The 23,063-nt window shown below is 33.3% G+C and overlaps 2 protein-coding genes across 3 annotated transcripts in view; one reads left to right on the top strand and one right to left on the bottom strand.

The window, feature by feature from the left end:
* The first annotated feature begins 697 nt into the window (after positions 1-697).
* On the top strand, positions 698-12,471 carry LOC110460239. Of its 2 annotated transcripts, none has more exons than XM_021513043.1 (3): positions 698-845; positions 3,341-3,937; positions 5,963-12,471. In XM_021513043.1, exons 1-3 carry the CDS (start codon positions 833-835, stop codon positions 6,223-6,225), a joined length of 873 nt encoding a protein of 290 aa, XP_021368718.1. In that variant the 5' UTR covers positions 698-832; the 3' UTR covers positions 6,226-12,471. The 2 variants fall into 2 exon arrangements, with proteins under 2 accessions (XP_021368718.1, XP_021368717.1); XM_021513042.1 differs by lacking the exon at positions 698-845 and adding an exon at positions 1,199-1,245.
* A 7,733-nt stretch (positions 12,472-20,204) lies between these two features.
* Positions 20,205-23,063, bottom strand: part of LOC110460244 — a 15,642-nt gene continuing 12,783 nt past the window's right edge. Inside the window, exons 8-12 of the mRNA XM_021513058.1 lie at positions 22,745-22,842; positions 22,563-22,616; positions 21,813-21,881; positions 21,533-21,568; positions 20,205-20,648 (exon numbers count right to left, since the gene is read on the bottom strand). Coding sequence (XP_021368733.1) covers positions 20,554-20,648; positions 21,533-21,568; positions 21,813-21,881; positions 22,563-22,616; positions 22,745-22,842 — 352 coding nt within the window. The 3' untranslated portion in view covers positions 20,205-20,553. The remainder of the gene's footprint in view (positions 20,649-21,532; positions 21,569-21,812; positions 21,882-22,562; positions 22,617-22,744; positions 22,843-23,063) is intronic.

The raw sequence follows: 23,063 nt of genomic DNA, 5'->3' as shown, positions 1-23,063 counted from the left end.
ACTCCTGGGCCGAATGTGCCCCAATGTCATTGGCAGAACCAGTCCAAGATTAATATTCCAATTAATCTATATATTACAATACTGCTAGCAATAAGTTAGCAATTACGGTTTTACCAAACTGTCGAATATAACCGTTACCGGAAAGAAGTGTTATTTATTTTATTCTTTATTTTCGCCAAAAGTAATGTTCAAGCTCCCTTTTATTTTTTATTTTATAATTAAGTTTTCCTCGTCATTCGGATTTCCATTGATTCAAGTGAGCTGTCTGCAAAGATCCTCAAACTTGTGAATTTTCCAAAATAAGCGACACGGTGATTTTTTCACTTGCTATGACCTTGTTCCGACTTTCGGCTTCTTTTGCTTTGTGTTGATTATATCAAAGCACGGAATTAGATAAGTCCGTGATCATAGTAGCAATTTTTAAAATTAAGACCTCAGCTTCTATTACAAAGTACCGGACAGAAATTCAGAGTAATATTTTAGCACCAACACCGATTGCGTAAAAGGGGACCATTAATCGAAATAATTGTATGTGACACAGGTAACTTTCAATAAAGGTGTTCACTTCCCACGACACTTCAGAAATGCGTATCTAAAACATTTTAGAGCATACATTATCAGAAAAAACACGATTAGTATCAGCCTTTATAATGAAATAAAGTAATACGTTTTCTATCATAGCGGATATCTCCCTCGATAGGGTGTCCGTGTTGCGTGTTAACAGCAGAAGGTCAGTCAGATTACGGTCTGTTCACACCTTTCAGCCGTGGTGGTGTCCCTAACGCATGTACACGGGTACCCATAGGGTACCCATATATGGTGTGAGGAAACCATGACAGAGACTGGTACGTAGGCTAATTAACGTAATGCAGATGCTAATTGTTACACAGAAGACAATAAATGATCAGATGTGTAAATGTAACGTGTATTAGATTTAATTATAGGTCGATATAGGTATTATACTAACATCATCCTATACTCTTGTGTTAACCCAGAGACGTATATAACACATATATACGTCTCTGGTTGGCCAGCACCTGTACGTGCTTTGAGTTTGGCATGTTGTATCTTTGTCAATCTCTATGCCTACCGTTGTCTTAAAATGCAGTAATTTGAGTTGACAGCTTTAATTTGATGTCACACGGCCAGGTTTATGCGGTTGAGTAGGTTAGATGCACTATTTATTTAAACTTCTGTAATGGCACGAATGTTATTGTATCATGGAGGAAAATATTTACAGAACAGGTTCATGATATTATTTTTATTTACAAGGTTCTGATTCCAACACGTGACGCCGACTGAAAGATGGTTTAGTCACCCTAATTTCAACTTAATTCCCAAGTCGCACTCAAAGACCCCCAATTAAAACTGTATGTAATTTGAATATATTGCACTTGAGTATTTAGCACAGGGTACAAAGCCAATTAAGGTAACATAGTCAATGATAAGGCATTAAGGCTAATATATCTTCATGAAAAAAAACCCCATTTCACCTGACTTAATCTCTTTTGTGACCCAACTGAATGCCTAAAATGACCTTCATATATACCTGTATTAGACAATATGTTATGCTCTGTAAATTCCTCTTTTTATTTGATGTCTTTGAAAAGGTCTTTTAATAAGTGTTGGAATTTCGGGTGACTATTGCCTCATTTAGACGGTTTGTTGAACCTTTACACAAATGATCAGTGTTTTTTAGGTGAATTTGGGGCCTTAGAAAAGCCAGTTCGCATAAATATTTTCCCAAAATCATTACAAAGTCACCTTATTTTCACAAATGTTTTTTTTTTGTATGTGACATTTTCCCAAAGTCACAAGGCACATGCCCCTGTTGAAAAGAGGTAGAAAGATCACTGGTAATACATGCAAGTCTACAGCGAACCTCTGTTTGTATCCATGCAGTGCCCATATGTGACAGTTATGAGTCTCTATTATACTAATACATGTAGTTATATTTATATAACACCTTACATGTAATAATGCATGTTTAGACAATAATTAACAATAATGTTAATTATTTTCGTATATTGTATACACATGATCAGTCATACATTGCTTAAGGGTTACCTGTAATCCAAAATTAGCATGATTGCTGACTATATATAGAGCTATTTATAGTCTTTACCTGGAATATACATGTACCTGGTATACATTGTTCATGTACCGGTATTTATAAATATGCATATGTACACTACTGTATAACACATAACAGTAGGTCATATGCTAATCTTTATTTAGATATCAGTCTTTAGAACAATAATTACTATTAATAGCCACTAAGTCACTGTCATGGGTTAATAATTTTACTATTATATGGCAAATTATTTACGCGAATAATTCTAGAGAGAAAAAAACTGAATTATTTATGTATGCAATACCATGAATATCGCAATGTAAAGTCTTCAGGCGTGTAGCTGCCTATATGCTGACCAGTACACAGGTGAATCCACCAAAATTTCAAACAGTAAAACCAAACAAAATAAAATTGCTTAAGCTTGTCATCCTACCAAAAATATGCTACGGGCCAGACCTAGCTATCCCTTAATAAATCCACTTCAAGCAAGGGCTAGATACACGCCCTTGGTCTGCTTCCAAAATGTATTCGCTCAAGTGATTTTTAAAGTTGAAACAGAAATATGTAATACTGAATTTTAAATACCTGGTAATTATTTCTGTCTTTAATAAGATAGCCAGGTATATGACAAAACAGACATACTTTTTCAGGTGACTTCATGTTTACAAACAGGATTAATTCTATTAATGAAATTCTGCACTCTGATCCATAAATAGCAGCACTATCTTAGATCAGATCTATATATCTTAAATAGTTATAAATAGATCTGCATTGTTTCCAAATATAATGATGACTAGATGAATTGGTCTGATATAACTGGGCGAGGTTATATATATTGCTTGGGTGAAGGGCAGTGCTGTCATTTGGGATCAAATTAAAATACTTTGATGCATTTTCAAGGTCATTGATAGGGAATATGTTGAAAAACTTCAGAAATATAAGACCTTAGTTTAGTCCTTGACTTGTAGCTTGCTGAAGTGGATGACTCAAGTTACAATTTATTAAGTTGAATGATCTTGATCCATTTTCAAGGTCAAAAGTGTCAAATAAGTTTAAAAAAATAATAATAATACAACAAAATATTGAGTGGTCACTTGAATATGTATCTGTTTAGATAGAATTATTTAATGGGAAAAGTTTTACAATAAAAACATTAAATAATGAAATTCTTTTCAAAATCAGACAGTTTCATTACAAATGGAATACTTTTATACAAAAAACTGACAAACATTTCAATTAACTTGTCAAACTGTTTGTTTTACCTAGGACTCCACAGTCTGGTCAAACCATCATCGGAGGAACAGCTAGCTGTCGAATGTCTTTGTAATCATCTTCAGCATCTCAAAAATCATGATAGCCATTTCTATGAAAACCAATCTTTCTTGTCGGAGACCCAAATATTTCTTGAACGCCTCCGTACGGTATGTACACCAGAGAGTTTTGACACCGTCCAAGTGCCTGGCTGGTTGCCATGCCTACAGAGTCTCATTGTGACCGTGTCAGAGACCCTGTATGTTGTGCTGTCATCCTACGTTTGTAAGAAGGCTGCAGACGATGTTATTGTCATACCTTCCAGAGCAAAAGATCAGCTAAAGGAACTGCTGTTATGGATAAGAGACATCCAAAAAGTGGTGGTCGCAATGCAACACGGAATGGTTGACATGATGGAGGCTAAGGAGTCGAGAAGCGCTGTTCCTGTTCGGGACTCGCAACAACTGGCCCATCGATCCCAGCATGCACTGGACATGTTAGAGGGGTGTCATGTCCTATTGGCTACGGTTTTAGAGATGGTTGAGAGGAAGTGTACATTTGAAGTGCGGTTCTTTAACACAGCCTCTGTTACTGTGGGCACTATATCCGTTGGTAAGTATTACGATTACCTGTCTATAAAGACCACCTCCCTATAAATACCTTGTAAAGTACTGTATCCAAAATGTTATTTTCAAACAAGACTCTCACCTATACAGCCCACCTGTCAATATACAATTACTCCGCTCAGGCTACCAATCACATTTCCTGCAATTTGCAAAGTTTGATCACTAAGTTGCGAAAACGAAATTGTCGTAAATTTTCTGAAATCAATTTATCCAATCAACAACATCCTATACTTTGCTTTAGAGATGTAACTTCATTTTAATTAGCTATAGGTAATGTACAATATCATGGCAAAGCCACCTCCAAGTATCAGCGAGGCTACAGGTGTGTACAACTGTACATGTTTATGATGTAATTGAGGAAGTGGAGGTTACAGGTTGTTTGAGGTACTCTCTGAGTGTTGGATTGATACAGATATATATGCAAACCATGTGCAGCTGTCAAAGAAATTGCAGACAAATGATACAAACCCCCTATCCATCCACCAGCCCACCCATTACCTAATGATATATACTAGCAGGGATCTGGCTATTACAAGATTGTTGAATGCAGTTTTGGGTTTAGATCGACACATCTTTTAACAATAATTGCATGCGTTACTTACTAGTACAGTAATATTGTCATGTAATCGATAATTGTTAGGGATTAATTGGTTAGTAGACCATATGTTACTCTAAATCATTAGAGCATACAGCTGGAGAACTGTGTTTTGAATAAGCCTCGGTGAACTGTAATACTGTACGTGTCATCATTGATTCGTCAACAGCTACATGCGTGTGACCTGTATACCACTGTATGCAATCTACAGAGGTTAATAAGGACATTCATCTGTTGCTATGGTTGAAAGTTTACAAGGGAGATAACTCTAATAAATATGTTTAAAGGAGATAAAAGTTATACTGTTTATATAATTAAAGGATGTAACTTAATAAGTTACATAAAGAAATAATAGTTAAAGGGAGATAATTCTAACATATCAGATGTGATTAACCAACATCACAGATAAGGGAGGTAACTCAAGCACAACATGGCCAAAACCCAGGCTTCATTGGTTGAAATCACACAAATGTTTGATAGTTTGGCTGTTGACAACATATTTCAGTCATCATAATGATTCAACATTCAAAGAAAATATTGATCTTTAAGCAGTTATAGAACTTTGAAGCATTGATATGGATTTTAATATGAAATGAAGAATTAACATCTTTTAACTCTAGTCTGCTTTAATTTATTAATTACATTACAATAACCGAAACCGACATGTTATTAACAGCAAAAACATAAGTAGTTTTGCCACAAATCGAGAGAAAAAACATGTTTAACATCCTACTATGGTCATATAAGGACGTGTTGGATTGATCCTAACACCTCTGTAGATTAGATCAATACAATGTCCTCACTAGCTGCTGGGTTGCTGGTCTGAGGCCTACATAGGGCAGTCACAAGGTACTGGTTGTAGGTTGGTGATTTCTCTTTGGATACCTTTGTTTTCCTTCACCACAACCACAGGTGACACCTTCCTTAAATGACCATAGCTGTTAATAGGACGTAAAATACAAACAAACCAAACCAAGCCCATGCAATGTGTTCAGTCAAATTATTAATCCAGATACAATATTGGGTATTGTACATATTACATTCCATCATCCAGCCAGTATTCATGTCTTTTTTTTATGTCAGATTGTTCCAGTAATCCATGCATGGCATGTCTATGTTTCAATTCTCTTTAACTGTTACATACCAGTACATTAAATTCAAAATTGAACTGTGACCTTTTGTTAGCATTTCCATCTTTGGAAAATTATAGGTTGATGACTTTTAAAGGAAAATCATATTGACTACTAAGCTTGGTTCCCTTTGTAGCAACAAGACCTGTTTCTGGAGCAATGGAGGCGTTCTGTTTATGTTTGAGTAACTGTTTGTAACAGGTGCTTTGTGGTTCTAGTTCGGGATTTACTTTATATGATGTTTGGCTGCAAGTGTATAACCTTCTCTTTGTGTGTTATGTTTTAGGTAGATTTGCTTGGAGTCTATGGCAAGGAGAAGGGCTTGAGGAGGTCATCCACGCTGGTCTGTGGTCAACATGTATGGGGTTTACAGCTGCCCTATTTCAGGTCCCTAGGGTCAGGGTGACAGACATCCAGACCCAATTGGTCAGACATCAAAAGTTACGAAAGAAAATAAAGAAAATGTCCGCTGGTTGGAAGAAAAACCAGGACTGGTCATACGCAAAGTTTGTACATATCCCGTCCCCTAGAAATGGCGCTCGACTGTGAAGCAGGAAGCTTGATACCATATTTTATTAACGATAAGCTCTTGTTCTAGATTTTAAAAGATCTTATCCCTGTTAATTCTGTAATTAGAAACTTAGTCTTTGGGAAACAGTTACTTTGAATCGAAATCAGTTAAATTTTACCATAGGATACTGTATACCAAATTAATTCTAAAAAGCAACTTAACCAACAAGTTGTAATTTTCATGTTTTGAATATCCTAGTGATACCTGTAGGACATTTTATGTATTTACCCAGCTATCGAGCAGGTGGTCCTGGTCAAATCATGTCAGCTGATGGAAAAGCTATCATTGTTTCTTCAGTAATCTATGTTTAAAATGTCCGGTTTTTAGAACCAGAACCCAGTTATTCTAAGATATGATTGTGTAATCAGTTATTCTGGTGTACATGTATACCTTATTGATATACCTGCCTCTGATTCATTCACATGATATCATGATGTCCTTCATTGGCTAGACCAAATACATAACTACAGAGTTTCTTCTTAAGAACTTACATTCCAATATCGGACTTTGTGGAGGTAAATGCTTTTCATATGGGCAAAGATGCTAGCCAGGTTCTAACATATTGAAATTTCTGATCATACTTTGATGCTCGTTTCACTTCTTAAGTTGTCAAAGAAACTGGTGTGACTTTCTTTTGCAACAAACGAATATATACATCTTAGTCATTTGGTTAAACTTCTCACTTTTTACGTTTTCGAACGTAACAGTGACAGTTATAATATTCGGTATCAAATGTACCTCACCTAATGCTTTTTTGGTTGCATACATAGCACCCATTGTACAATTTTCGTACATGTTGTTGACTGTTTGCTGTAGAGGTATTCAAGCAGATTATGGTCAGTCCTTAATTCAATAGTGAATAGTGCCACTCTGTCAATCTTAGATACTTACTATTCTGCTGTTGAATAAACCGAAACCCAAAGCTGCTGCTCACAACCCCACGCAAAAGGTTTGTTCTTTGTCGGCTCCTATGCAAAGCAGATACTGCATGTAGCCAGATCAGGACTAAACTGTTAGTATTACCTCACTCGCAGTTTCAGGTTCTTGTGCATTGAGATTATTTTTTCTTTGACTTTAAGCTGGTACAATACATACCCTGAGTAGAACATTTCCAATGAACTTTTTTTTTTCATTCGGCATGCTAAACTTTCACGTGGAAATGTTCAAAGTAAGACCTGAATCATGCGAGGCTAATTGTATCACAACTCTCTCATCATGTTTACACTTTCAATAAATCGTTCTTGTTTCTCTGATTGTTCCAACGCTCTGCCACTTCCATAAGTTGATGTAGTGTTGGCATTTTTCTAATGCAAGGTATATGTTAAATCACTGGTTAGTATAAATGTGAATGTGTACACATCTGATACTTTGAATAACTGGGTCAAGTTTTATATGAGCTGTACATACAGTAGTCAGGGAATTGTTATTGTTAGTCTTTAACTTTCTAAAACTTATTACATATATATACATTATACTTTAAATGTATCTTTTTCATAGATTTTATATAATATTATCTGGGAGGCACGGTAGTCTGGTGGTAGGATTGAGCAAGATACTTTACTCCGCTTGTTCATTCCAAGTTTGAGTGAGATGGCACTTTCTTAGGCACAAAAATTTGAGCCTGAGCATGAGAATATTTTCATGAATGTGGAGCCTGGTGTTAAATATGGGGCCTTGTGTAGCTATAATTTTGAATAGCAGTCTCACTTTACCCTAAACTGACATTACTTTTGCTTCACTAACGTTTGTCTTCCAGATTATTGATAAGTTCACCCTCAGATTGTTTTACTCAACAGTGTTTTTTCTCTTTTGTTGAATTTGACTTCACTTTCAAGAACGAATAGGGTGCTCAGGATTTCATTTCGTTTCTTTATTTGCTGAAGTTTTATAACTTTTGGCAAACATTTCTAGTTTTACTGTACCTACTTCATACATATATACATATTTTGTACACAACATTTGTACAGCACTCTTTTTTTGTGTTGCAAACTTTTCATTTACTAGAACTTGTATATGTTTTCTATGATACCCGAGAAACTTTTATATATTTTTTGTGATTTATTTATAATTTGATTCCTATTGCGGTGCTTTGGTTTCTTGTAAACTCAGTTTGATTATAAAACAATATTTCATGTTAATTATGATAACCAAGAAGGGTATTTAAAACAAGATTTTCATTTTAATAACAATAATCAGAGGGAATATAAAAAGGTATATAAAGTGTTGTAATGAAGATCAGAACAAATACAAAAATGTATATATGTTACATTTCTTACACAAGTGCTTTTGCTTAACTAAGAATAAATATATTGTGTGCATCTCCTTTTTGAAGAGTTATCAATGAGGAAATGTGTTGAATACTTTTATAAATAGGTTAATTTTGATTTGATTGATGAATTGAAGATACATTTTCATGGTACTTTTTAAAGAGGTAAACCGAGGACAGTTTACAAGGGAGATAACTCTAATAAATATGTTTAAAGGAGATAAATCTGACGATCCGTGTAACTTAATAAGTACATCAAGAAATGATAGTTGAAGGGAGATAGTTCTAACATATCAGGTGTGTTTAACTCTAATGCTCCAATATGATGTACAGGATATATATATATATGTATATAAATATAACCAACATCACAGATAAAGTAGGTAACTCAAGCACATAACAAGTTTGATATATATATATGGTAACATGCTTTGTACATCATAATATGTGTCTGAGGAAAGTGTCCTTAAGGTGACAATCTAAAGAAAATTGAAAGCTTGTGAATTCATTACAGCTTCTTCTTTGATTGATTATCAGTTCATAATGATTTTATATTTTTGTTGTTTTATCGGTTATTGATGTTATTTGGTCAATTTCTATATTGACTAGAAACTTTGTACATTTGTTTTTAAAATATTGTGATTTGTATGCTAAATGGCAATATTAATAACAGTATACATGATCAGAATAAGGATGGTAATTTTGTTGTTACTATCAATTTTCTTAAGGTTATCATTACGTTTAATAAAAGAACAAATCAGGGTTTTGGACATTTTATCTTATATTGATTAAGCAGTCATACAGCAATATATTGCTTTAATATTAAATTGTTATGTATCACTCCAGCAATTGTTCAAAATGACAACTTTTTGTTGTGATTTTTCTTTAGTGTAATTATTTCTTTGTAAGATGTGTGCATTGTTGTTGATTTGTAGATTGATGTTGATGTATATTGGTTTTGTTATCATAAAATGCACAGTTCTATTTTAAAAATAGACATATCAGTATCTTTCTAGATACTTGTTATCTGTATGTAGTTATTGTATGTTATGTTATCTTAAAAGGGTTATTATTAATTGAAGATCATATATCTATATCAATTGGTATCCAGAGGTTAGTAATATATAGAGGTTTTACATTTATTGCCCTTCTTTTCTTCTCCAAATTCATCTTGAGGACATGGAATCATGTTTCCGCTATGCAAAGGAAATAAATATTTTGTTATAACTAAATAAAATAATAACACCAGTGAAGTTGGGGAGGCCTTTGAGCTAATGTTGTTATCTGCTTCAGTCATGCAGAATGCAGGTTTGGTGTCTCTTGCTTATTTTTCTAGAGAGGCTCTTAATAAGGAAAATATGACCAGGGAAATTTGAGCATGCGAGGAAACAAAATGTATTATTTCCCTTTCATGTGATCAATATAATCAGACCATCTGTAAGATGAAGTATAATATAATTGTTATCTGAAGGTAGTATGGATATATTAATGAGATAGTATGGCTTTAGTGGTTGGTAGAAATGTCGTACTATGTTATCTAAAAGTAGGGTGTAATCTATCAAAACCAAACACCACTGCCAGGGACCAATATTGTAAATCTCAATCAACAGAGTTTGTACAAATTCATTGACAAAGACATTTCTACAATGGGTTTAACCCTTTCACCACTGTATACCATAATGGACTTATCCAGATCAACGCATGGTAGAGTTAATTAAAGTTACATAGGAGTGAAAGGGTTAAGCTAAAAAACCAATATAAAAGAACTTTAGACAAAGATTGTATATGCAATAATCCAATAAAGTGATTTGAGTTTGAAAAACGCCAATGAAATCTTCCATAAGAATATAAATTGCCCAATTATCATTTTGCAACTTTTTCTGAAAAAATAATTACTCTGTTATAAGTCCTTTTAAGTTGTTGTCTGAATTGTATTGATTTCAGTTACCCAGATAACATTGTACACAGACATACCTACTTCAGATGGAATTGTGTAAAGTGAACTTGTATGACAGCTAACAAAACCATTACCAATGTTAGTAGTAGCTGTTATATATCCTTTGTTAAGTTTTTATTTGTTAAATGTTTTACCCTTGTTTGTCTTGTTTTACCCTTGTTTTACCCTTGTTTGACCCTGAGTGTGAGTCAATAGTAATTTTAATATATATATATATACACAGACCTACATAGCTAGTATAAACAATTTTGTAAATTTTTATAGATTTTTTTTCGGAAAAAAACACCTCCTGCAGCAATATTTTCCTATTTGTGAAGTAAATTTCAAATGTATCAAGTTCCATAATGTAACAGGTTTATCAAACGGCTATTTACTATTTTCATTTTTTGTTACCGTTGGTGATTGTCTTGAATACCCCAAAAGTAACAGATTTCTCCAACACCTTGATTGGAATTAACATGTAAGATTTTGTTTTAATGATATCAGAATTCCTAATGCTGTATATAAATACATAAATAATATTAATGAGAAACAAATTTTTCCAATGTTAATATTCTCGTTCATGTAAATGAAATTGAGTCTCTGTTGACTTGTAATAGGATTAATGGAAGTACATGGTGATAAAAAAAAATAAAAAAATTGAGAACCAATATTATAATAAGATCATATGTTGAAAAGATTACGGAACTTGATACACCCAATCTGGTGACAACCACAAAGTTCTATTGTATACACTCCATCAACTCTCATTGAACGGGTACCTTGTAATAGGCAACCAGCAATTTAGCCTATATTTTCAAAATTTTGTTTTGATGTTATATACTTGTACATACAATGCAATGAGCTGCCATATATAAATGTTAAATGTTTATGAGTGTAGTTATGTATTATGGGTTGATTTTTTCAGATTGATCTCTGATTTCTTGAGCTTTGCCTTTTTGTTTTTGTTCTCTACATTGTAAATAAAGATTTTTTAATTGCTTTAGGTTCAGGGATTTGTAATGTACAGATAATGAGTAAGACAGTGGAATGCCAGTTGTGATATTTTGATAAGCCTATGAGATCAATTATAGGTAGCACTCTCCTTATGATAATAGACATCTATCAGAAATAGAATGTACAATTTAATTGAAGCCTTACAGTGAGTTCTGATAGTATGCAAATATATACTTCTTTCGAAAAAAAAAAATGCCATTGGTGGCCATGATGTTTGATATAATAAATATTCAAATAATTTTAGAGGAAATTTACTTTAAAAAGAAATAGATTGACAATGTAATACAACCGATAAGGAAGATAACTGCAACAAATAAAAACAGTAACACAACGAATTCTCCATGGGCAATAGCTATGGTGTACTAGATGAATGAAGAAGAGACATATTGGTCAAAAGTCAAAATACAATTAACAATGAAAAAGACCTATGAATACAAGTTGTATGTTCTTAAGTAACTTTCAATTTATGTTCAGTTTATAAAGAATTCGTTATTTTAGAGGAAGATAAAAATGGATGTGAAATATTTCCAGTATTTCCTAAAAAAAATCTGTGTCAAATAGTAAAGGAAAAAGCAACAAAAACTGATATGTAGTATTTTAGATTTTATTGTAGACGAATTATAGATAAAGAATTTCATGTTACGAATCCTAAAAAAATGACTGGCAGGATGTTTGTCACTTTATATAGAGAAATAATAACGGAGAGTGCTGCCTTAAGTGGAGGTCACATTTAGCAGAAATGGGGCGTTTCCAACTACATATATTAAATTTAGCTGGTAAATGTATACACATTTTCCTTTCTTTTCAGATGAATGGATCAATTTCTTTATTACCATGTATACTATTATTTACAGTTCTGTACTAGCTAAATTCAAATACATGTGTTTTGGATAGTGTGTGGTGATCTAATATTAATTATGATAATTGCGCGACGTCAGATATTTTGATGTCGGGACAGAAGTGGCATTGTATGATTTACATCACGCTGATAAAGTGTAATAAATAGGTGAAAAAATTATCTGATTGAGATGTGATTTGTACATGGTAACATTTTTAAGCCATGTAAAATTTTGAGTTACTCGAACCGTACTTAACCTATGGAGATGTTTGGCTGATAAAAGGATACAATCTTAACGTCAAATTATTATAATGTCCTATTGGATCAAACGTAAGACAATATATAACCGAAACGTCCGGAGAGAAGGCCGTATAACCGAAACGTCCGGAGAGAAGGCCGTATAAATGGAACGTCCGGAGAGAAGGCCGAATAACCGGAACGTCCGGAGAGACTTATGTATGCAAACAACTGGCCATGTTTTAATGGGACTTAAAGAGACACAACCTTAGACCAGACACGTATGTAATACATGGCTCGGGTGAGACAGTGCAAAAATGTGACATCAAGAGAGACAAGTGGTAAACACTTAACAGAGACAAAAACGGTTGACAAGTGTATAAATGTGACGTCGTGAGAGACTCAGTAGACCATTAATATATGTGACGTCGAAAGACAAAAAAGACAATGTATTAACAGAACGTTTAACGATAAACTTTAGACATTGTATTGCATCACGTAGAACCAAACTTTGAAAATTGTATGAACAACTGGGACGTCGAGAGACAAACGGTAGACAACGTATACATTTTACAAACAACAGACATATATTGACGTTACGTCGCGAGAGACATTGTAGAATATTATTAATTGCGGCAACTGCACCCATATCTATGAGATCTGCCGCAGTAAATGGAAGAAGAAGAAGTATATGTTACGTCGCGAGACAAACAGACAATGCCTTAACCAATTGCAACAAAAATGTATTCATAACTAGGACGTCGAAACTCGAGAGACAAACGGTAGACAATGTAAAAATGTGACGTCGAGAAGGTCGAACAAGAGACTTGTTTTGACATTTCGTCGAGAGATGAATATATCGTTGAGAAAAACAATTGTTAGACAATGTATAATTGTGACTTAAGAGTTAAACGCTAGCCAATGTATTCACTCGATAACGTTAGAGACAACCGATGATTAAATTAGTACTGTAGAACATAAAAAAACAGGATATAAAGATTCCAAACTAGTATTCGCCTTTCGAAATGTTATTAAGGTCGGCACGTTTTGACGTAGTACGCTATTTACTTTGAAGTTCGTCTCATTTCCAAAGAAAAATATTAACAACCCTGATATCAGTGGCAATTTGGTCTTTGTTCTGCTGTAGTCACTGATGAATTTGAAAGATTTGAAAGTTGGAAAAATGAACGCTCATAAACGAAGAGGTCGAATGGGCCTGTACACAACAATTAGTTTCTGTTGTTTATTTCAACTTGACAAGAAGTTGGATAGTTTGTTTCCGCTAACTTGAGATAATAGAGGCAATCTCAGACTTTGTTGCCACGAATCATTTAACCCTTTCATCCTTATGTAACTTTAGTCGACCCTACCATGCATTGATCTGGATGCGGCTGTTATGGTCAATAGTTGTGAAAGGGTTAAATAGCAATATTTGGCGAGGGCAATGACAGAGACATGTGTATGTGTGGTTAATATTGATCGGGAAGTATTGAGAATCGGGCAAAAAATATCATCGAAACAGAGGACAGTAGCAGCCTTGGACTAAGAACAATGATAACTCCCGTTCAGGACCACGAGAGTATAATAAGTCTGGCTGCCATTTGACTGGTGAAATTTAAGAAGTCGAGGACGTTGTAGTATGTCTGAAACTTTAAAGTTATTGGTCAGTGCTATATATATTTATATATAAAATATTAAAATCGGCCTTATGGATATGAAAAGTCACAGAAGATAAACCAATCGGAAGTCAAGACGGCCATTGAGGATATCAACTGTTTACTGAATTAGATATGGAAATGATCATTTCCCCTACTGAAGAAAAAATAAAATTATAATTTTCTCTTTGTGTCCCACCTTTCAGCTCAAAAGAGAGACACTCCCTTCCTTTATTCAAGGATGAGTTCTTAACCTCTCCTATAGGTCTCCACTTCTTTGTCCCCAAACAGTCACAATCTCCATGTATTGCAAACAACAATGTCTTTCAACTAATGGTAAAGACGGTCTGGAGTACCTGCCGGTCTCGATTGCCAGGGGTAAGTTTACACTGCGAAATGATGAAACTACACGCCTATGTGATCTTTGTATATTTTGACAATAATTACAATAAGTTTATATAATAATACTAATTATTTGGTGAATGACCCTAGCGACTAAACAACGACTGTTCTGAGTACATCTTGACTAAATTAGATGAACAGACCACATGGGCTTTGTGAACAATGTTTACTTGCCGAAATATACGCGATTTAAATTCCAATTTAATCTGCCTTGCTACTTCCAGTCGCCATTTTGTAAACAGGACCTAATCTCGAGCTGATGCGCGTTTGAAAGAGTTTAAAGTATTGTAAAGCTTTTAAACGATCGTGCCCAGAACATACTCTCTAAGGATGATGTTTTTTGATAAATTTACTATCATGTTTTTACTATATTTCCTTTCTGTATCACTTTCATTAATTCATAAAAGAACAAAATTATTTTTTCCCGTTCAAACTTTTTTCTTTCAAATGTTAAAACACATTTTTTTGGAAAAAATGGTCTAGTTTCCAGATTATGATCAAACGTCGTCTGCTTCGCAAACATTCAAGAAAATAATATTTACAATGTATTAATATTGTTTATGTTAACTCGTTTATTCTTTAAACTATCTTTAATTAATAAATTATCAAGATTTTGTAAAATTGCATTTTTTACGTAACCGGAAGGTTACGAGAACGTGACCCGGAAATACCTCGCAACATAATCAGGATGGTATACGGTTAAAACGGCCGCACTGCAGTAACGGCCCTAGTAAAAACGGCCCTAGTTAAAACGGCCCCACTTTATATATAGTATAGACTAGTATAGTATATACTGTATAGTACTGCAAGTACTACAAGTGCGTAATACAGGTACATAACTTGATATTATGTTAATAAAGTTACATGCACTGTACAGATAAAAACATTATAATTGTGTTTGTGTTTTCCTTGATAGTTAACCCTCCTCAGTCTCAAATACCTTTGCAATGGTGTTTTCTACTTCAGTGTTTAATTCAATTTAATTTAATTATTTAGAGAAAAGAATTAATTAAAAAACTTATTGAATAGCATTTGAAAAAAATAGTTACAATATTAACTAATAATAATTTAGATATGGGAAGAGGGTCTTTCTTGTTTAAACAGAGTACCTCGGAGTGACTCAATTAAAACAACAATTAACGGGATTGGTCAGAGGGTGTAATACTTGGACGAATGTATAACAAATTCTTCACATATCATTTGAATTTGAATAAGACTTTCAACCATGAGACCAGCATTGACGAACTGTTTAGAGTGCGACAGTGTTATTCGACCTGAACAGCATGCAGTTACCACTGCAGTGCGATTGCTGTAGTAGATGGCAGCATAGAACTTGTGGTACCGGTAAGTGATATGAAATATATATAAATGTCAATCACAGAAATACCCAATTGATACATTACCGTGCATGGTAAGATAGGATGATTTTATATAAAAGATAAGAAGACATAATCTTACTGTTGTATAATTGTTGTTGTTTAATTTAGTAATTGTCAAATTAATCATAACGTTATAATTGTCTATTTATTGAAATATACATCAATGTTCATATATATATACGTCCCGAATGTTACCTTGTGTTGTATTCTAGCACATCAGTGTCTCAATACATACGGTATTAATCTGTTAATGTTCGATACACGTCAGTTTTTTATTTATTGTGATTAAAAGCTTGCGTGTATGTTTTTTTATCTTAAAACTATCGGATAAAAGCATAGTGGAATGTTACATCAAAATACAAGATACAAGAATCATTATTTTACGTTGAATATATGTCATAGTTAACATAAGCTCTCAGGAGCTTGTAATAATAATAATAATAATAATAATAAACTTTATTTATTGAGGATACAAAACCTTTTTAGCAAAGATAATCTTCCACAGGGTCCTCTGTTAGTAAAATTGGTTGGTTAAAAGACGAAGTAGTATCACAGCAAATAAATGTACATAAAATAATTGTTGGTATTACTAAAACACCAATTCATATCACAGTTATTTCATAATTTAAACGGTTGTTCAATACTATTACAATAATATTACCACAGAAGCAACGAAACATATTCCGTGCTTAACCCATTATGGTTTTCATTAAAAGACAATTTGTCTAATTAACATATATGCTAATGTAGCAAAAGCTAAAAATTGACAGAATACACGCTAACATAGCGAAAATTAAACAAATCAAAGCTGTATCTACAAAGTATAATAGTAAAAATAAAAGACAATTAAACCGCATTCTTAATGTTACCAATCATATTTTGTTTGAATTTTGTCAAGGAGGAACAGAGTCGTACTTCAACCGGTAAATTATTCCAAATCTGGCTCCCTTGTACCAAAAAGTGTTTGGAATAAAATGTGGTACGGTGTTTGGGTACCTTGACAGAGTTTTAGGATGCTGATCTAGTATATCTGTTGGTACTATTAATACACACAGCCAAGGTCAAGGCCGACTTGTCCCGGAAGTGAGGCCCAGTACAGGGTAATCCACCTGGAGGCGCGGCAAAGGGAGTGTATGCATATATGTATGTAAGGATAATGTGTACGGTAACTTTGAATGTAAGTTTGAATGTAAGTAAAAATATTAACTAAGGCAGTGAAAAAATAAAGAAATAATGATATAATTACTAGTAAGTATGAAAGAAAGTATGATAGCCCTCTTGTATGAGGACACATGATTGTGAAGATGCTGATCCCGGGGCTCCCCAACCTCGGCAGTATCATAAATGTGCTGGGGAAGTAAAATGTTTGAAAAAAAACAACAACAAAAAACACAACACTCAGATCCTACACTTACAAAGGGATACACCATCGAGGTCAACACTACATTCAGATCCTACACTTACAAAGGGAAAACGCCATCGAGGTCAACACTACATTCAGATCCTACACTTATATAGTATAAAACGCCATCGAGGTAAATACTACATTCAGATCCTACACTCACAAAATAAACATAGTATGCTGCATCAACATCAACTACGGGTTGCTAGTAATATACTCTAATATTCACCGGGATAGCTGTTTTCCTATAACATCTGACACAATTCGAAGTGACCATTTTGTATAAATGTATATAGTACCCCAGCCACAGCTGTTATTCACACTCAACACTACACAGAAACTCATCGTGATAAATCTATTTACAACAGTTTACATGATGTTTCGTATTAATTGTTACTTAATTATATTAATTGTCCATAATACCTCTATAAGCGAACAGATAAACAAAGATTTCGTTCAATGCTTAAAAAGTAAAATTGTATTCAGTTAATTTATACAAAAAAAAAATCTGTTCTCATACCAAGCATTCTACTCAAAGTTGTAAATTGTATTATACGTATAAGAGTTAACGTTATCACGGAGCCCCCACTCTGACATGTACACACTTTGTTTATTTCGTTTTATTAAACTACTATTTCGATGTAACCAATTATTACTTTTCAAACTACTATGATTCTCTTGTGGTTTGATTTTACGATATTTCTTTAGTTTATGATAAATCATAACACGGAATTAGAGGCTATCTAAGTCCGTGATCATACCAATATGGTTTAATGTTTAACATAAGTCTTTAATTAATAATAAATCCAACCATTATGGTTTTGCTTTAACATTCATTGTTTGTTTATTTTATTTATACCATTATAGGTTATTTTTTACGATAGGTCTATAGTTTATAATTAATCATACAATTTTGGTTTAATGCTTTACCAAACATCTGTAGTTTGTTTAAATCATAACAATGCGGTTAAATTTTCACGACACATCTTTAGGTTATAATTGATCATAGTGAAGTGATTGTTAGAATGAATAAATGAATACAAATGAATGAATGAGAAACCTCTTACATGAGGACTAAATACAGGGCCCCAGGGTTTCAGTTAAACCATACATCTTTAGTTTATAACCAATCAAATCATTATGGTCTAATTTTTACCATATATTTTATAAGATAGCACAGCACGGTGATACGCATAGGCATTTCTATTGACTATTACTATCCTTATTATTATAATGAATTCATTGTAAAGTGGTTGTCAGAATGAATGAACGAATAAAAAGGAATGAATGAAAAAAAAAAAAAAGTATATCTGTTGGTAGACAAATTAAATTGATTAGAAAGATATCCTGGAACTAGATTATTTATACATTTGTACACCATAACACCTCTTTTGAATTTCAAATATTCGCCAATTGGTAACCACCCTAATGAAGAAAACATTTCTACTGATGGTGTATCAAATGGAGCATCCAACAGTAATCTTGCAGCTTGTTTCTGCGCTTTTGACAGTTTTTGTAGAAGATTTAAAGAGCATCCGCTCCATACTGTGCTACTGTACATGAAGTGGGGAAAAATACATGCATGAAAAAATTTAAGTCTAGCTGAAAGTGGTAAATATTGACGGATGCGTCGAAGTAAACCCAAACCACTGTTAATCTTTGAAACAACAGATGCTATGTGATCTGACCAAGATAAACTGTTGTCAATTTTTACACCAAGAAGTTTTTCACTCTTTACTTGTTCAATACATTCCTGACCTAATGTTAGGCTTAGAGCATCATCTATTCTGTAAAGTTTCTGTTTTGTGGCAATAACCATACATTTTGTTTTATTCCTATTTAGAATCATTTTATTCTCATTACACCAGTCTTGGACTTTATTCAGATCAGTTTGAGTTTGACAAACATATGGTTCCACTTCAGGAGAGTTTTTATAAGTTCAATATGTCCTAAGTTTATTACTATTCCTCCTATTTCTCGTGTCAATAAATAGTTGATTCCTCCATTCCTCCGCATCTAGTTTTTTTTAATTTAAATCTAAATGTTTTGTAGCACACTTGTATGCTAATGTCTGATCATTGAGTATAGGATGACCATCAATGGAATCTATAAATTTATATACACTTGAATACCATCCTTTCCTTCTTCTAGATGACCATTTCATAGTTTTTTGTAGAAATTCTGTTGTCATCGACACGAAGTAGCTTGCACATAAGCCGTACACAAGGATTCGTTGTTTTGTATATTGGACATATACCGACCAACGGTTAAAAAATACCTACAGGCCTTGTTTTGCACTTTACTGATGACACATCCATCACTGTAAATCTAAGTAACGTTGTTTACACAAAACTAAAATTCTTGTTTCTTACAATCCCCGTTTGTATAGGTCATTGCCAGTTATGTGGACTTCTTATTTATATATACATAGAACATAAAATTATATGTTAAAATTTCGTTTTTTAATGATAATGGTGAAATATTGTTTACGTGATAAATACATGAAGTATGTGGTGTATATCAAACAATACAAAACTTCGATAGCCATTTAAACGTTACTTTATCTTCTATTAGACTATACAATGTAAAAAAAGCTGCCATAGTGAAGTAAGTTAACATATACATGTACAACTCTTAACCAATGCATATATCACAGTCACAATGATGAACATGTTTTAATAGAAAGATACTTGGATAAGCAAATATGTAATGGCCATATTGCGAACAACATTTGTTACGATATGTAGTTATACGAATATATATATAATTATTTTTATTTTGACGAAAAAGTGCTTTGCTTTTTACCTGAGATTGTATTTTTTTTTTATAAATTATCTGTTAAATTATTGCTATGTGGTGCTTTGAAGTTTACACAGGAGCACCATCCGAATTCAAAGCCAGATAATTTTACCGTTATTCGACCGAAATATGTTTTCGCTGTACATCAAAGGATCAAATTAGTCTTTTCGATCGTTTCATCCACAAGATGGCCTTCAATTTTGTCATGAAATATTTTAAGGTTGCAGAAAGCGAAGATGAGCGTAACCCCGCGAGTATTGAGGGTTATGTAATATTCAATGGACAGGTATCAGCCTAGCGACGGCGGTTTTTAGGATAGAGAGGACATGTATATCGAAAAAGGAAATCTTGAAAAACGAACACGGGATACTATGATTAGCAATTGTTTCGGAAGTCCAATATTGACGGTCGTGGTGCCGTAGGTGTACAAGGCCTGCTGTTAATGTCGGGGTACAGGGTTTCCATGGTTACTGCAATCAAAACAAAACACAGTTAATAATTATACGGTAATTAAAACTCACAACAAATATTTTTATTTATTTTTTTGCGAATGCCTGCTTGCATGAAACGAAAACCTTCAGTTTAAAGATAATTGCTCATCTAGTGGCAAAAACGGTTTACAAATGCCTTTTTTTTTTAAACTTAACCAGCATATCTTCTGGAAAGGAGATAACTTCATGACCTCCCTCGTCGAAATCAGAATGCATTTATACTGCTATGAATACAATTGGACTTGTTAGCTTCACAAAATACACATGCAATCATAATGCAAGTGTAGTCATTCAAAACATTTTTTCTTTAATATATGCAGGCAGGGCAATTATCATCAAAACTGTCATTAAAGTATTGATAGATTTGCTGTATTTTGCGATTTTAAATATATTTTTTGAAAATATTTATATCACCGATTTTGACTTTAAAAAAAATAATCTCCATTGGCTTAAAGAGAAAACAAGTCCTTAACAAATGAATAAAGATTTTAAGAATAACTGTATCTTATAGTAATTCATCATGATCATATGATTACTCTGTTTCAATAACGAAGCTACTTCCCGTTATAATATCTACAATGTGATGCTCCTGAAATATTTTATTTCATACGTCATATATAATAAGTACACAGGTTAATATGAATATTAATAGGATCTGGCAACAAGTTTTAAATGTAATATAAAGCCATCTCACTATGAAGTGCTTAATGTGTTCATTGAAAATGTTTATTCCTATTCCTATTACAGAGCATCCCTTATATGGTTATCAATTAGGATGATCGAAACCATTGTCACGATAACCACTGTATATTTTCATTTAAATAGACTGAAATGTCATAATATGCATATATTTTAATATTTACCTGGTTGATACAAAGAAACAAACTCCTGTTCACTTTCTGGAAAAAATACCAACACAATAGATTATTTTATATTTAAGGCAAGCAGATTAAATAGCTGTACATAAAACGAGATATATATATATTTATATAACTTAAGCAATGTTCCCTTAAATATATAAGAAACAGAAGTGACTACTAATTAATTACTTAACTATAGACACGGTCCTAATAACATAGATAATCATAGTGACCGTTACTACAATACACACTATCACTGCGAGTTTGTACACAGACTACTTACCGTACTTATCTAATGCATATGCACTCTTTATCCTTGCCGTTTCTGTGTCGTTGTCCGAAGGACTAGCAACTTGTTGAAAATAGAAAAAAAAGTCTTTATTTATTAATCTTGTGGAACTTGCAAGCTAACTAAAGCCTTCATATACATTTGTTGATCGTAGTTGTGGTGATAGCCTTTATTTTCCTTGAAACTTTATCGACATAATGTTTCAATACAACGTTCTTTCTCTAGATGACTTTGTAAATGCATAGCCATCCTCTGTTTTAGGGGTGTTGCTACCTGATTGTGGCATTAATCTCCTCTCTATAAGAAAGAACCTTTGTCTGTTTTGATTGGTAAGTTGGATGTTAAGACACATAATATGATTATAAGGAAAATAAGAATACTTACCTACACATATATATTGTTCTAATTATAAGATAATTCCAAAGAAGAGTTATATGGAAGGGCAATAACTTTTACACAAATTGTTTATACAATAGGTTAGGTAGCATAAAGCCTTAACATGTATGTTTATCATCTTAAATTATGCATTCACAACGCTACTTCAAAAGTGACAAAACGACTAAGGCTCATTTAAATGGCGTAGCATCTAAAATTGCATCATTTCCACCTCTGATAACTATTGACAAATAACCATATATACTCAGTGTATGTTAACATGCCTGTGTTTCCATACGAAAATGGATATGTATGTTGATATATGCCCAGTTTATGAAACGGAATTTTCAAAATGAGGGTATACTGTACCTAGTAAACATTCCTCATCTTTGCCAACATCCTTGCCACGCCGAGTTGGTAAATCTGAAAAACACAAGCGCTAGTTATACTATATGCTAAGTAGAGTAGCAATGCGTTTACCATTTCAATCATAGTAAATCATCAAATTTACTTGATAATATTTCACATAGTGGCCAGTGCTAAGTACCTACCTCGTGACATTTTCCTGATTTTGAGTACGCCGACGGTTATGATGACGAGTATGGCAATAAAGAAGATGACTTGGATTGCCATGGTTACTAACATTAATCTGTTAAATACATTATACAAGCAATGAAACATAAATCACATAATCCAGACATGATAAATGAAACTATAACATAGACACGTTTAGTCTCGACTAAGTGTCATATTTTATACAGTGAACTACAACATAGACACGTTTAGTCTCAACTTAGTGTCATATTTTATACAGTGAACAATAACATAGACACGTTTAGTCTCGACTTAGTGTCATATTTTATACAGTGA

This window comes from Mizuhopecten yessoensis, unplaced genomic scaffold (assembly GCF_002113885.1).
Source record: "Mizuhopecten yessoensis strain PY_sf001 unplaced genomic scaffold, ASM211388v2 scaffold10333, whole genome shotgun sequence".
NCBI classification, from domain to species: Eukaryota; Metazoa; Mollusca; class Bivalvia; order Pectinida; family Pectinidae; genus Mizuhopecten; species Mizuhopecten yessoensis.
This window is presented reverse-complemented; position numbering and strand designations above follow the sequence as displayed.

Coding starts and splice junctions, on each gene's coding strand:
- LOC110460239 (XM_021513042.1), top strand. CDS start 1,221: ATGGAGGAAAATATTTACAGAACAG. Junction 1,246..3,340: donor GGAAAATATTTACAGAACAG/GTTCATGATATT, acceptor TGTTTTACCTAG/GACTCCACAGTCTGGTCAAA. Junction 3,938..5,962: donor TGTGGGCACTATATCCGTTG/GTAAGTATTACG, acceptor GTTATGTTTTAG/GTAGATTTGCTTGGAGTCTA.